The 14,983-nt window shown below is 41.6% G+C and overlaps 1 protein-coding gene across 10 annotated transcripts in view; it reads left to right on the plus strand.

Moving 5' to 3' along the window:
- The window catches only part of LOC6045498 (protein unc-79 homolog), a 279,959-nt gene that overhangs the window by 136,817 nt on the left and 128,159 nt on the right, over window positions 1–14,983 (plus strand). For 8 of the 10 annotated variants that reach the window (XM_038254242.1, XM_038254241.1, XM_038254239.1 and 5 more), the window contains 4 exons: window positions 518–649; window positions 707–1,132; window positions 14,619–14,690; window positions 14,780–14,928. The exons of 1 other annotated variant lie outside the window; for it this stretch is intronic. In XM_038254242.1, the coding sequence (XP_038110170.1) occupies window positions 518–649; window positions 707–1,132; window positions 14,619–14,690; window positions 14,780–14,928 (779 nt within the window). The remainder of the gene's footprint in view (window positions 1–517; window positions 650–706; window positions 1,133–14,618; window positions 14,691–14,779; window positions 14,929–14,983) is intronic. One more of the 10 variants, XM_038254243.1, reaches the window with a different exon arrangement.

A 14,983-nucleotide genomic window follows, 5' to 3' on the forward strand; every position in this document is an offset into this window, starting at 1 on the left:
TTCCGCAGCCGGCTGCCTAAGATTTAAAATTTCAACCGATAAACAAAATGCTCATGGTCACATCACTGCCACTCGTGAATCCTGACCTCATACCCATCTACTAACCCCCTCAAAACTCATGTGATACTTTGTCGGAGATGCAGTCGATTGGGCGGTCTCTATCACTCAAGTATCGGACTAACATTCCCATCCACTTCCCCGTGACCCTACCACTGGTCGTGGCCGGCGCCGGTATTGATCAGCATGATAGGGGCCTTTGAGAAGTTGCGAAGCGAGGAAAGATAGCACCCACTTATCTTCCACGGCTCGTGGATGTAACTTCTGGAGGTCCTGGTCAATAACGGAGTAGCAACTGCGGGTGGGCACCTATGCTTATGCTTATGCTTATGTGTTTATGTAATAGTTACGATTTCTCGGATCTTTATTCATTTTTGAACCAAAAAAAAAAAAAAAATGCGCGATCACCACCTACTGCATAGTATAAGAAAGATTTGATCAAACAAGTTTTTTTTTTCAGTTATTACAAGATTTATGGACTCCACCCCATTACGTTCAGAGATCAGTCTTCAAGTATCTTCGGCGACTGCCTTTTGTCATCTGATTGCTGCATGCGACGACCTTAATGTTTATGTTGCGCAAAGAGCTACTTGTAAGCATAATAATTCAGGCTACGAGAAGGACTGTTTGTTATTCAGACTATTTTCAGGTTATTTGGGTACTATTCATGATAAAGCCATCCAAGCTTTGTTGTTTTGCTTGGAATCACAGTTTGATATGTTTATCGTGGATAGGCCAGTAGTTCTTCAATCTCTATATCAACTGCACAACATGCTTTCCGACCGGAAGGTTTTAACATGGGACTTCTTCTTAAATCGTTTTGATACATTGTTTGTTGAAGCTCAAGTGAATCTTGAAAAAAATGGAGATATATCACACCTGCGGGATTTACGTAATTCGGAAAACGGAAGTGAAGTATTATCAACAAAGATTAACAAAGCCAGAGAAGCTTTGAGTCAGTCGGATACATCGGGGTCAATGAAAACGTTGAGTGCTTCGTTTGGAACCAAATGGCCATACAAACGGACCATGTCAGCACCGGCCACAATTATTCCCAGACAGGAGTCGAAAATAGGTAAATTTACTTCACAAATGAATCACGGTGTATTTTTTCGAGACCTCAAAAATAAAAAAATCGGTATGTCTGATATTTGGCACCGTGAAAGAAGGGCTCTTTCCTGACATTTTGCGGGGTATATTGAGCTATTTCGTCGGGGGGTCTAGAGGAACTTTTTTTTGAAGATAATTTTTCGATTTTATGGGACATTTGTTCAAAACCCGATTTAATATCACCAGAGGTGAAATAGAGCCTTTCTTACAAAATGATGAAACTCTGAGAAATATATTTGTGCAATTAATTTTTAAGAAACAAAATGATACCATCCAGTGAGAATTTTACCTAAAACTTCGAATCTTTTTGGGGCAAACCTCAAATGCCTTTTTTTTAATTTCAGAAGTACATTTTTTGTCGCAAGATATTTAAATTTAATTAAGAAAAACATATTGGATTGACATTATTAGAAAAAAAATAAAGGGTACTCAGTCTATAATGTAAGTCTATGATTAACTTAAAAAATATGTATCGCTATTAAACTTAGTCGATCAATTATGAGAAGCCAGAAAGAACAGTTTCACGCGCAAGCGTAACAGCGCTGGCGTTGAAACTTCGACTTGACGACTTGTCGAGCTTTCGAGCGAGAACGAACCGGGACTTTGAATTTGATGTTCAGTATATGATTTTGTATAAATCCAAAAATTTAATAGGAAAAAATAGGGTAAAAATAAGACGAAAAACACTAAAATCGCTATATCTCTGAAAATACATTTTGGAAAAGCTTCAAATTTTGGGCCCAAACAGTTTATGGCTCATGTTTTCGAATGGCTTTTTGTTTGAAACTGAATTCTTTAAATTTGCTAGTGTTATCTGTAAAATAGTCCAAAAAATACCTCTAAAAATGGCTTTGACCACATTTACTGGTCGAAAATTGTGAATCGAAAAATAAAATGTTCGTCTCCGACCCCACAGCTACCGATCTGACTTATAAAAATTGTGGGTTTTACCTGGGTGCTGAAAAGACAGAATGCGTAACGTGATTTCCGAAAGATCCCCACTGCTCCTCACTAATACAACTGCACTACAGCTGTAAACATAAACAAAGTACACTCAACCCCCGGTGGTTGGTCACTTTTTCGTTTGACACTTTTTTAGTTTGTACCAAGTTGGTTGGTCAAAGTCAAACTAAAAAGTGACGAACTGTCACTTTTTACACGGCGCTCACGCACACTATCAAAACAAACGTTTAGTAGTGTGTGTGAACTCCGTGTAAGAAGGGTGTCAAACTAAAAAGTGACCCCGTTCGTTTGACAACAGTTGGTGTCAAACCAACGGGGCTTGAGTGTAGAAGGCTTTGTTCAAGCTCAAGCGTGACATATTTTTTGCTGCTGAAGTGACTCGTTTTGAAACATTTTGGATCTGATGATATTAAAGTTTACGCTGAAAAATTTAGTTCTTCGTGCTTTTTTTGTTCGTAGACTAAACAATGGGTGGCCAAAAGAGTCCTTCTTTGTTTTCAATGTGATTAAAAATTGCGTCAGAAGTGGGGGAATTTTGTGAATCAGAAGAGCAACCGGATGGAAGTTACGAGATTATGGATCTTTGAAGCGCAGTTATAATACAGGAGTAAGATTATTCAATGTTATTTGGTAGGTGTCATTCACAGTTACCGATAATTCGTCGCAAACAATTCGTAAACATAGGTTTTGAGTGAGACAATGTTTGCGACGAATTATGACAATCTCGATTTCATCCCTTTTCTAAAGATTTGTTGACTTTGAATACCTCAAAACCTTGACGCCCTCGACTCATGCTGTTGATAAGGGAAACATCATTTGATCGTTGAAGCGTGTGACCAGTTGTGCTGATGGGATATTACGGTCCTGTTCAGCAACGGAGAAGGACAACCATGGGTGGTCTCTCATGCTCATGCTCATGCTCATGCTCAAAACCTTGATGCCCTCGACTTTTTTGACAAAATAAACTATAGATCGATTAAAATACTTGCCGCTTCTTGGCATCATTTTTCAAACAGTAAATTGGTTCCGCTTTGACAGTTCTAAGTTGAGGCCGCTTTGCGGACCACTATTCTGCACCCAGGGTTTTACGAGCGGTTTTCCAGTGATGGAAGACACAAATTTTTAAGAGCGGATACAGACATCACTCATGTATTTCAGAAAAAGAGCTCTCAAAAATAAGACTTTGAGTTCCGGGTTTCGGGCCAAAATTCAATCGAAAGAGCGCATCTAAACCTTCAATTTAGTAATAGGATTTTTTCCTGGGACGAATCCTCGCCGTGCACGATTTTTTTAAGATTTCTGAAAACAGTTTTTTTCCAAAAGCAAACCTTAAACCTTTCTTTTGTAAGAAAGGCAAAAAGACACAGAAAATCGGTGCATTCATGTTGATATCACTCAAACTTCTTATGAATAAGCCTTAAAGACTCTAACCTACTATATTTGACCAATATTTGACTTCCAATAATAAAAAAATCGAACCAAATTTACCAGATTTCCAGCTTTCTTTGAAATTACCCCAAAATCCAAGTTGGAAACCCCGATACTACCGAAAGTAAATCTTTCCTTTGTACAATTTGTCATGAAATAACAGCAAAATATTGCCCGGATACAAATTTGAGCATTTAACAATGCAAAACATACACAGAAAAAAATATTTCTGTAAATTTACATTATTTATCATGTACCAAAAGGTATCATGATAAATGACGTATATTTACATTAGGTTCATTGGAAATTTACATTAGATTCATTGGAAATTTACATTAGTTTTGAAAATTTACATTAGTTTTGGAATTTACATTACTTGTGGAATTTACATTAGTTCAAATCAACCAATTCTGATAGGACAATGGGAATGAGAAGCTCGACTTGGATTGCAGTAGGAAAAGGGTGTGGCCTATGTTCTATTTTAAAATGATTGAAGCGGGCAGCAAAAGGAAATTCGGATTTTAAAAGTTGTTTCGCAGGTAGGGGACACTTTCTCGTCGACGGCCAAGTGGAATAACGCTGGACTGGAATCGAACGAACGACGGGTAGGATGTTTTGTGTTACTGCTGCTACCCGCTGCCGACTGAGCCATCTTCGCATTTTCTAAACGAGCGGCAAAAGCATCAACTTGTTCAGGTCGAGGCTCAGGCAGTGGGCCAGCGAAGTATGAGAGCGAGAAAGAGAACCAGATATAACTATTTTTAGTTCGGGTAGTTTTGAAGTCAACGTTTGGCAGAAATACATTGGATATATGATTTACATTACATAGGAATTTACAGGAAGCCGAACACGGGTAGAAATTCATCAGATTTGAGTTTCAATGCTCAACGTTTCCATTATATTCATGATTTACATTAGATTTAGATTTACATTGGAGCAATTTTCATGACTTTTTACTCTTTACATCATATTTCAACATTACATTGAGTGAGTTTACATAAGAAACAGAAATTACGTGCTGTGTAAATTTACATATTTTTTCTGTGTAGATTATTTATTTAATAAGCTTTCTTCCTTGACTTGATTTAAAGTGTTATGCTAACAAGTTGACGTGCCCAATAAAACAACAAATTACAATAAGCTGTTTATTACCTGATAGGTTCCGAAAATTATTTTTTCAATCCTCTGCCACATAACACCATTACATTTTTAAACATTTTAGAATCAATCACATTGTAAAAAACAGTTTTCTGAACAAGTTCCATAAAAAAGTATTAGTATTGGTTCAATATAAGCAGAGATATGCCCAATTTCCTGAAATAAATAGAGCCTTTCTCCAAAATTTTCTTAATTTAATTACCTTTCACATGGTGGGCACTGCCTACTAAGATATTTTTTATGATGATAATATGTTATTAAAACATAAAAATTATAACAAGTTTTGACGAAATTCATGAAAATTATTCTATAGCATTCATTATAAAACTCAGTAGGCAGTGGCAGTGGTCAGCGAACGACTGGACAACGCGTACCATAGGTACTTCGAGTACCGTAGGTATAAAATAGACCCACCAAGTTGTCCTTTAGCCTCTTGTTCAGTAACTCCGATACCCTGGCCTACCCGCGGCGCTGGCCGGGATACTAGTAACCATTGGAGAGATCGGGTAACCAACCCCGGTGGGAACTATGGTAGTATGCTGACAGGGTAAGGGGGGCTCCATCCTCTTCGGAGGGTGTAGCTGTACCGTTAAGCTTCGAGACAAAAGCCCCCGTTACGGTGTCGAGAGAAAACCGCAGCTGGGTCCCGGAAGCTGCAAGGTGGCAGCCCCACCCCGAGACTAGGTATTCGCAGCCCTGGTTAGGCGGCATACCGAAGCGAAACACCAACTCAGAAAAACGAAAGAAGAAATTCAGGACGGATTAATCGGCATCAGACCAGGCGATGTAAAAAGGACAACGATTGGAAACTCGGTACTTGGAACGTTCGAACTCTCCAAGATCCTGCACGTGCTGACCTTCTTGCCCGGGAGCTGCACAAGCTGAACGTGCTTGTGGCCGCCATCCAGGAAGTTCGATGGCCCGGTCATGGAGAGCGAGAATTCACGGCGGTGGACCCCATCGCCAACACCTCTTTCAAATACCACATCTACTACAGTGGCGGCGAAAAGGCGATGCACGGAGTCGGTTTCTTAGTGATTGGGGATCAGAAGAACCGAGTCATCAAGTGGAAGGTGGTGAATGACCGGATCTGCGTGTTGAGAATAAAGGGCAAATTCTTCAACTACAGCCTGATCAACATCTACGCGCCGACGAACGACAAGCCCGATGACGATAAAGACACTTTCTACGAGCGTCTTCACAAGACCTATGGAGAGTGCCCAAGACACGACGTGAAGATAGTCATCGGAGACGCAAACGCGCAGGTTGGAAGGGAAGCCTTCTTCCATCCTGTCATCGGCAAGGAGAGCCTTCATCTTCGCACGAATGACAACGGCCTACGTTTGGTCAATTTCGCCGCAGCCAGAGGAATGGCTATCTGTAGCACCTTCTTTGCGCGCAAGGACATTCGGAAGCACACCTGGCGCCACCCGAATGGCGAATCGTGCACACAAATCGATCACGTTTTGGTAGATGGTCGACACTTCTCGGACGTGATGGACGTCCGATCGTACAGAGGACCGAACATCGACTCTGATCACTTCCTGGTAGCGTGCAAGATCCGAGCTAGGCTGTCGAACGTGTTGACCCCGCGAACTGCGAGGATAGCGCGGTTGAACGTCCAGCACCTCGCGAGCGGATCAACGAGGACGCGCCTACGGGTAACCTGGACTAGCAATGGGGAGCCCTCCAGAGCATCGTCAACACAACGGCTACCGAAGTGATCGGCACGACCAGAGGACGCAAACCCTGTAACTGTCGGGTTACCACCGGCTCACGAGCGCTACCGAGACTCCCTCATGTAGCCTCAGGGTCGGCATGCCTGCGGTCCTGAATCGCGGTAAGCTGGGAAATGCGTCGGAATCCAGTGAAAACTCCACAACTTCGATCGAACTCTTCTCTATTTCCTCCCACTTTCTTAAAGCTATCTGACCTTCTCTCTGCTCTTCCTTCTTCTCGGGGCCCCGTACTCCGACACTGCTTCCGGTGACGTCGCTTCCTCTCCTCCTGTTGCTTCTGCTACTCGCCGCCACGCGGCGCAACCGCTTGTTGTTGTTTTGGCACTCGCCGTATCACGGCGCAGCCTCCTGGGTGTGGTCTTGGCGGCGTACTCGACCGGTTGCGGTCGTACAATGGTCCCACTCGTTCCGGTTCTTGTCGTCCTGCCCTCTGTCGTGGTTGGTTGCGTCCTACGACCTTCGGAGCACCATCGAGGGTGTCCGGAATACCCGGATGAGGCGCAGGTACGACGCGGGTCTATGTCCGGCTGCGGACTGGATTCTGGGGGTGACTCGATGGTTGCGGCGAGTCCCCGGTTGGTGTCCTCGCCACGGTTGTTGCGAGGCGGTGCCGAACTGGCACTTAACGTGAGGTACGAGGGGTCCTGAAGGTGATGGTTGAGGTTAGGTGAGCCATGACGGTTGGTTTTGTTGGTTAGGCGGATGGGGTCGTTAGGGTTGGCAAACTGGCGGGTTTGGTGGACTTACTTGATGTCCTTCAGCGGTCTCAAACACTCCTGGTTCCCGCTGGCACTATCACTCACGGCCGTGGCCGTGCACTACTTGGTGAAACAGTGGAGTTGTAGCGTTCCAACTGTTCGCTATGACTCTTTCCGGGCAATTGGACGAGTCTTGAGGAGTCCTTGGCGGTTGACGGTCTTCGTCTTTTCCCTCCTCTTTCCGCGCCTTTTCCCTGACCTTCCAACCTACCGTCATGTCACCTCTCTACCGCCCACTGCCGACGAGGTCCTCTGGTGGTCGGTTTCGGAAGCTTCTGCTGGCTGCGTTCTTGGTGGACGTCACTTGCTGGGTCGTTTACCGGAGACAAAACACTTGACACGCGAACACTTCCCAACTTTTACATTAAACGGAAAACAAATCGCGTAAATCGCGGTAACCTTCACGAGTGAGGTTCCGAACGGTTACAACCCAAAGGGTGGTTCGATGCGGAGTGCCAGCGAGTGACGGACGAGAAGAACGAGGCCAGGAAGCGTATGCTGGTGAAGGGTACGCGCCGAAACTGTGAGCGATACAGCGAGCTGCGAAGAGCTGAGAAACGAACCCACCGCCGAAAAGAACGGGAGTACGACGAGAGAGTACTTGCCGAAGCTCAACCACAATACAACGCGAACGATAAGCGGAGGTTTTATGCAACTGTCAACGGTGTAAGAAAGAAAGCGACGCCTTCCCCTGTTATGTGCAACGACAGGGAAGGTAACCTGTTGACAGATAAGACAGCGGTAGCGGCCAGGTGGAAAGAGCACTTTCAACAGCTGCTGAACGGTGAGATGCGAGAGGGAGTCGTCGAGGACAGGATGAACGTTGAGGATGATGGAATAGCTGTGGACCCGCCTACGTTGGAGGACGTGAAAAAAGCCGTAAAGGAGCTCAAGAACGCGAAATCCGCGGGAAACGACGGACTTCCGGCCGAACTTTTCAAGCACGGGAGCGCGCGGATGATCGAGATTCTGCACCAAATCGTCCAGCGAATTTGGTGCGAAGAACAGCTTCCGACCGACTGGTTAGACGGGCTCATCACCCCAAAACAAGAAAGGGCAAAGACTCGATTGTGCCAACTATCGAGGCATCACAATCCTCAACTCAGCGTACAAAGTACTATCCCGAATCCTGTGGAGCAAGCTGAGACCGTTGACCGAGACCTTTGTCGGCGAATACCAGTGCGGTTTTCGAGCGGGTCGGTCAACGACGGACCAGATGTTCACTCTGCGACAAATCCTCGACAAGTTCCGGGAGTACAACCTGCAAACACACCATTTGTTCATCGACTTCAAGGCGGCGTACACAGAAAAAAATATTCCTGTAAATTTACATTATTTATCATGTACCAAAAGGTATCATGATAAATGATGTATATTTACATTAGGTTTATTGGAAATTTACATTAGATTCATTGAAAATTTACATTAGTTTTGAGAATTACATTAGTTTTGGAATTTACATTACTTTTGGAATTTACATTACTTCAAATCAACTAATTCTGATAGGCCAATGGGAATGAGAAGCTTGACTTGAATTGCAGTAGGAAAAGGGTGTGGCCTATGTTCTATTTTAAAATGATTGAAGCGGGCAGCAAAAAGAAATTCGGATTTTAAAAAGTTGTTTCACAGGTAGGGGACCACTTTCTCGTCGACAGCCAAGCGGAATAACGCTGGACTGGAATCGAACGGACGACGGGTAGGATGTTCGGTGTTACTGCTGCTACCCGCTGCCGACTGAGCCATCTTCGCATTTTATAAACGAGCGGCTAAAGCATCAACTTATTCAGGTCGAGGATCAGGCAGTGGGCCAGCGAAGTATGAGAGCGATAGAAAGAGAACCAAATATAACTATTTTTAGTTCGGGTAGTTTTGAAGTCAACGTTGGCAGAAATACATTGGATATATGATTTACATTAGATAGGAATTTACAGGAAGCCGAACACGGGTAGAAATTCATTAGATTTGAGTTTCCATGCTCAACGTTTCCATTAGATTCATGATTTACATTAGATTTAGATTTACATCGGAGTAATTTCCATGACTTTTTGCTCATTACATCATATTTCAACATTACATTGAGTGAGTTTACATTATAAACAGCAATTACGTGCTGTGTAAATTTACATATTTTTTCTGTGTACGATTCAGTCAAAAGAAGCGAACTTTGGAAAATTATGCTAGAACACGGTTTTCCGGCGAAGCTAATAAGACTGATTCGTGCAACGCTCGACGGAGCAAAATCAAGCGTGCGAATAGCTAACGAGACATCAGAAGCTTTCGTTACGTTGGATGGATTGAAGCAGGGTGATGCTCTCTCGAACTTACTGTTCATCATAGCGTTGGAGGGTGCTGCTCGAATGGCAGGCGTGCAAAGAAACGGAACTCTCATCACTAAATCGCACATGCTGCTTGGATACGCTGACGACATCGACATCATTGGTATCGACCGTCGTTCAGTGGAGGAGGCGTTCGTCCCTTTCAAGCGGGAAGCTGCGAAGATCGGACTGACCATCAACACTGCCAAGACCAAGTATCTGGTTGCTGGCAGAGCGCGTGGCAGTGCAGGTGATGGTGTTTCGGAGGTGGAAATAGATGGAGAAAGATATGAGGTGGTGGATGAGTTTGTATATCTTGGTACACTTGTGACGTGCGACAACGATGTGAGCTGCGAAGTGAAACGGCGGATTAGTGCTGCAAACAGGGCCTTCTACGGTCTTCGTAGCCAGCTAAGGTCCCGCAGCCTAAGGACGCCTACTAAAATCACGCTGTACAGGACCTTGATACTCCCTGTAGCTCTTTACGGTCACGAGTCGTGGACGCTAAAGGAGGCTGACCAGAGAGCACTTGGGGTCTTTGAGCGGAGAATCCTGCGTTCTATTTCGGCGGCAAGCAAGTAGGAGACCGGTGGCGCAGGCGCATGAATTTCGAGTTGTACCAAGACTACAAACATGCTGATATCGTAAAAGTCATCAAGCACGACAGGCTAAAGTGGGCTGGACATGTAGCCAGAATGTCGGACGAGCGGGCGGCTAAAACGATATTCAGCAGCGAACCTGGACGCGGTCGTCGGCTTCGTGGAAGGCCTCGTACGCGTTGGCTGTGTGCAGTCGACGAAGATGCAAGAGCGGCCAACATTGTAGGCGACTGGAGACGAGCGGCCCAAGATCGAGCATCCTGGAAATCTTCGATTAGTTCAGCGTTGGGTCGATAGACCTGTTGAGCATGAGCATGAGCATGAGCATGGTTGACTGCCAATGAGCTGCTACTCCGTTATTGACAGATCAGCTGAAGTTAAACAATGAATCAAAAATGATCAGTGGGAGCCAACCATCCGTTCACTGTTTAACCTCTGAAGATCCCTACTTTATTAGTCAATAGCGGCGCCCTCCCAAGAAGCCTGCAGTTCAACGAAAGGGAGGAATGTTAGTCCGATAGTTGAAGTTGCAGACTCATCAAGTACACAGTTTTTCGCTATATACTTGTTGACACCGCTTGAGACCGTTGAATCCACAGCATCTCCTTCAAGCATCACGTGATTAATATTTTTTTGTGTTAGTAGGATAAGGTATTGGCTTTTCGATGCCTCCCGAGCTACGATGCTATGGGGAGGACTTTCATAACAGACCCGTCGGCGAGCCTTCCGAGCAACGATGCTATAGGAAGGTCTTTCTGGTTAACACACAAAGTCACTCACACACAATTATTTCACTCCACTATTGATTAATCCAAAATGTCTGTGCGTCTTTCGATCATTATATAGAAATGGCTTTTTCACCATAAAAAATAAAACCTTATCTGAAAAAAATATACACAATTTACCCGACGCCGTGCCTTCCGATCAACGATGATATAGGAAGGGCTTTGAAAATCACAAAACAATTAATTAGGATCACAAAGAAAAAATCACAAAAAACACCAATTACTCAACGAAAATTACGCTCAAGACACAAATAATTCAGTAAGTCATGCTATTATTCGATTACCAAAATCACTCACCCCATACGAACAGCGACACAAAAGCACACAAAAAAATTAACCTGAATAATCACGATTTCGCGTCCCCACTTCCAGCGCACCAATGATTCGATTACCACAATCACTCTCCCCATACGAATAGCGACCCAAAAGCACACAAAAAAAAACCTGCATTATCACGATTTCGCGTCCCCACTTCCAGCGCACCAATGATGCTATTATTCGATTACCACAATCATTCACCCCATACGAATAGCGACACAAAAGCACACAAAAAAAAATTAACCTGAATAATCACGATTTCGTGTCCCCACTTCCAGCGCACCAATCAGCGTTGGGTCGATAGATCTGTTGCTGATAAAGTAAAGTAGTAAGGCAGTGCCCATTGTGTGAAAGGTTATTAAATTAAGAAATTTTGGAGAAAGGCATTATTTATTTCAGGAAATTGGGCATTAGGGTGTAATATGGTTGTATGGAAAAAAATAATGTTGTCCAAATTTGGCTAGCACAGCAACTTTTTGGTTCCTTATAGGGTCCTTAACAACTCCCCAAAGTTTGGGAACGGTTGGTTTAGTCCTCACTTTTCGCAAAGCAATTCCATTTTCCATACAAATTTGCATGGGAAAAATCATTTTTTTGAATTTTGATATTTAAAAAATCCACGTTTCATGCTATATCAAAACCGGATCCATATTCGGATGCTCTAGAATGTGCTCTACAACTTTCCCGAAGAGAGTATGGTGCTAACTTGCTCCTATAAAAAGATACAGCGTCCTCAAAACTCGTCTAATACGTGATTTTCGATCATAAAACACGTTTTAGACGAGTTTTGAACACGCTACATCTTTTTATAGGAGCAAGTTAGCACCATACTCTCTTCGGGAAAGTTGTAAAGCACATTCCGGAGCATCCGAATATGAATCCGGTTTTAGTATAGCGTGAAACTTGGATTTTTTAAATATCAAAATTCAAAAAAAAAAAAAGATTTTTCCCATACAAATTTGTATGGAAAATTGAATCGCTTTGCGCAAAGTAAGGACTAAACCAATCGTTCCCAAACTTTGGGGAGTTGTTTAGGACCCCAAAAGGAACTAAAATAATGCTGTGCTGGAAATCGATTTTGATATTACACCCTATTGGGCATATCTCTGCTTATATTGAACCAATACTGATACTTTTTTATGGAACTTGTTCAGAAAACTGTTTTCTACAATGCACAGTGTTCGGAATGGCAAAATTAAGTGGAATAAATTGAAAACTCCTTTATTTGACTTCCTAGCCGAATGTTGTCTTCGGAAGAGTTGTTGTACTTGATAAGGGCTATCTTTTGAAGTTATTGACATACAGGGTGACGACCTTCCAGGGTGTCAACCAAAAACTAACTTTGTCAGATGACGTTGTAGGGCTTTGGTGTCTTGGGCAAAGTTGTAGAGGAGAAAAATTCATGAAAGTTTGTCGAATGCGTCAAATTTGTAGCTCTTAATCTACTCGAGATATACGCCATTTTTGCAAAAATGGTCCAAAAAAGCACTTTTTTGGTGATAACTCAAAAAGTTAGCATTTTAGCGGCCTACTATGTTCTGAAGAGTTGTTTATGACATAAAATTACACATCTTTGCCGAAGGCAGCAAAATGTTTTGAGCCTTTATTAAGGAGTTATAACAATTTTTAAGTGATTTTGAGCCTATTTTCAAGTTGCTATGTTTTCAAAATGGCGCATTTTGGCGCAAAACCGAACAATGCACCTGAAAGTACACACTTTCAACTACATTTCCTGAAAATATCTCCGTGTCTATCCGTGTCTATTTTTAGATATCTCGATTTGAATTTGACGGTTTTTAATCAATTTATTTATAAATGTTAATCGAAATCATGTTGAATACTAATTGAAAATCGGTGAATTGAAGGGTAAATTGATCGATTTTCATGGAAAATACTTTGTCTATGAACAAATATGACAACCTTTCTAAAGTGACCAAATATAAAAGGAAATACTTAATTTTAAATACGAACAATTATTTAAAATTTTAATTTACATTATTTTTGGGCTAAACATGTTTTTATTCATAATTTTAGAATGTGTGTCATAATTTTAAGCATAAACAATGTTTTTTTTTTCATAAAATCGATCAATTTACCGATTATTACCACGTTTTCAATAAGATTCCGCTTAAACATATAAATAAATTGAATAAAAACCGTCAAATTCAAATCGAGATATCTAAAAATAGACACGGATAGACACGGAGATATTTTCAGGAAATGTAGTTGAAAGTGTGTATTTTCAGGTGCATTGCTTGGTTTTGCGCCAAAATGCGCCATTTTGAAAACATAGCAACTTGAAAATAGGCTCAAAATCACTTGAAAATGGTTATAACTCCTTAATAAAGGCTCAAAACATTCTGCTGTCTTCGGCAAAGATGTGTAATTTTATGTCATAAACAACTCTTCAGAACATAGTAGGCCGCTAAAATGCTAACTTTTTGAGTTATCACAAAAAAAGTGCTTTTTTGGACAATTTTTGCAAAAATGGCGTATATCTCGAGTAGATTAAGAGCTACAAATTTGACGCATTCGACAAACTTTCATGAATTTTTCTCCTCTACAACTTTGCCGAAGACACCAAAGCCCTACAACGTCATCCAACAAAGTTAGTTTTTGGTTGACACCCTGGAAGGTCGTCACCCTGTATGTCAATAACTTCAAAAGATAGCCCTTATCAAGTACAACAACTCTTCCGAAGACACCATTTGGCTAGGACGTCAAATAAAGGAGTTATCAATTTATTCCACTTAATTTTGCCATTCCGAACACTGTGCAATGTGATTGATTCTAAAATGTTATAAAATGTAATGGTGTTATGTGGCAGAGGATTGAAAAAATAATTTTCGGATCCTGTTTGGTAATAAACAGATTATTAAATAAATAATCTATGTTTTGCATTGTTAAATGCTCAAATTTGTATCCGGGTAATGTGTTGCTGTTATTTCATGACAAATTGCACAAAGAAAAAAAAATTTACTTTCGGTAGTATCGGGGTTTCCAGCTAGGATTTTGGGGTAATTTCAAAGAAAGCTAGAAATCTGATAAATTTGGTTCGATTTTTTTTATTATTGGAGGTCAAATATTGGTCAAATATAGTTGGTTAGAGTCTCCAAGGCTTATTCATAAGAAGTTTGAGTGATATCAACATGAATGCACTGATTTTCTGTAACTTTTTTGAACAAATATCCAATACAATCGAAAAATAATCTTCAAAAAAAAAAGTTGCACTGGACCCCCCGACGAAATATTTCGGTATACCCCGCAAAATGTCGGGAAAGAGCCCTTTTTCATAGTGCCAAATATCAGACAAAACCGAATTTTTTATCATTTGTTTGTTCTAAAAAATACACCGTGGAATGACTCTTTTAAAATAAATTTATTTTAGAAAAAGAAAAAGTCTACAGCCGTCAGGTTTCTGCACCAATTTTGAAAAGAAAGACTTCTCGCTTTGGCTTGGGTATGTTTATAACCAGTGTTTTCAAAATGATCGATATAATTTGAAAGCGTTTTATAACATGACATTTAAATTTGATTATTTTGAAACAGATGGACAAGTTCATACAATGGGAGGTCCCGAGGATGACTCTAATTTATCAGGATATTTGTACCGAGTAATTGATCTTGAAGAAGCCGACAAGGAAACGATACATCTACTCATATTTTTGCTAATGCAATTTATGTCTCGCGCAGACTTGGTATCTATGTCCGAACAACTAAAAAATACACATTCTATAATAATATTTTTTTAAA

The sequence above is a fragment of the Culex quinquefasciatus genome, chromosome 2 (genome assembly GCF_015732765.1).
Source record: "Culex quinquefasciatus strain JHB chromosome 2, VPISU_Cqui_1.0_pri_paternal, whole genome shotgun sequence".
Lineage (NCBI taxonomy): Eukaryota > Metazoa > Arthropoda > Insecta > Diptera > Culicidae > Culex > Culex quinquefasciatus.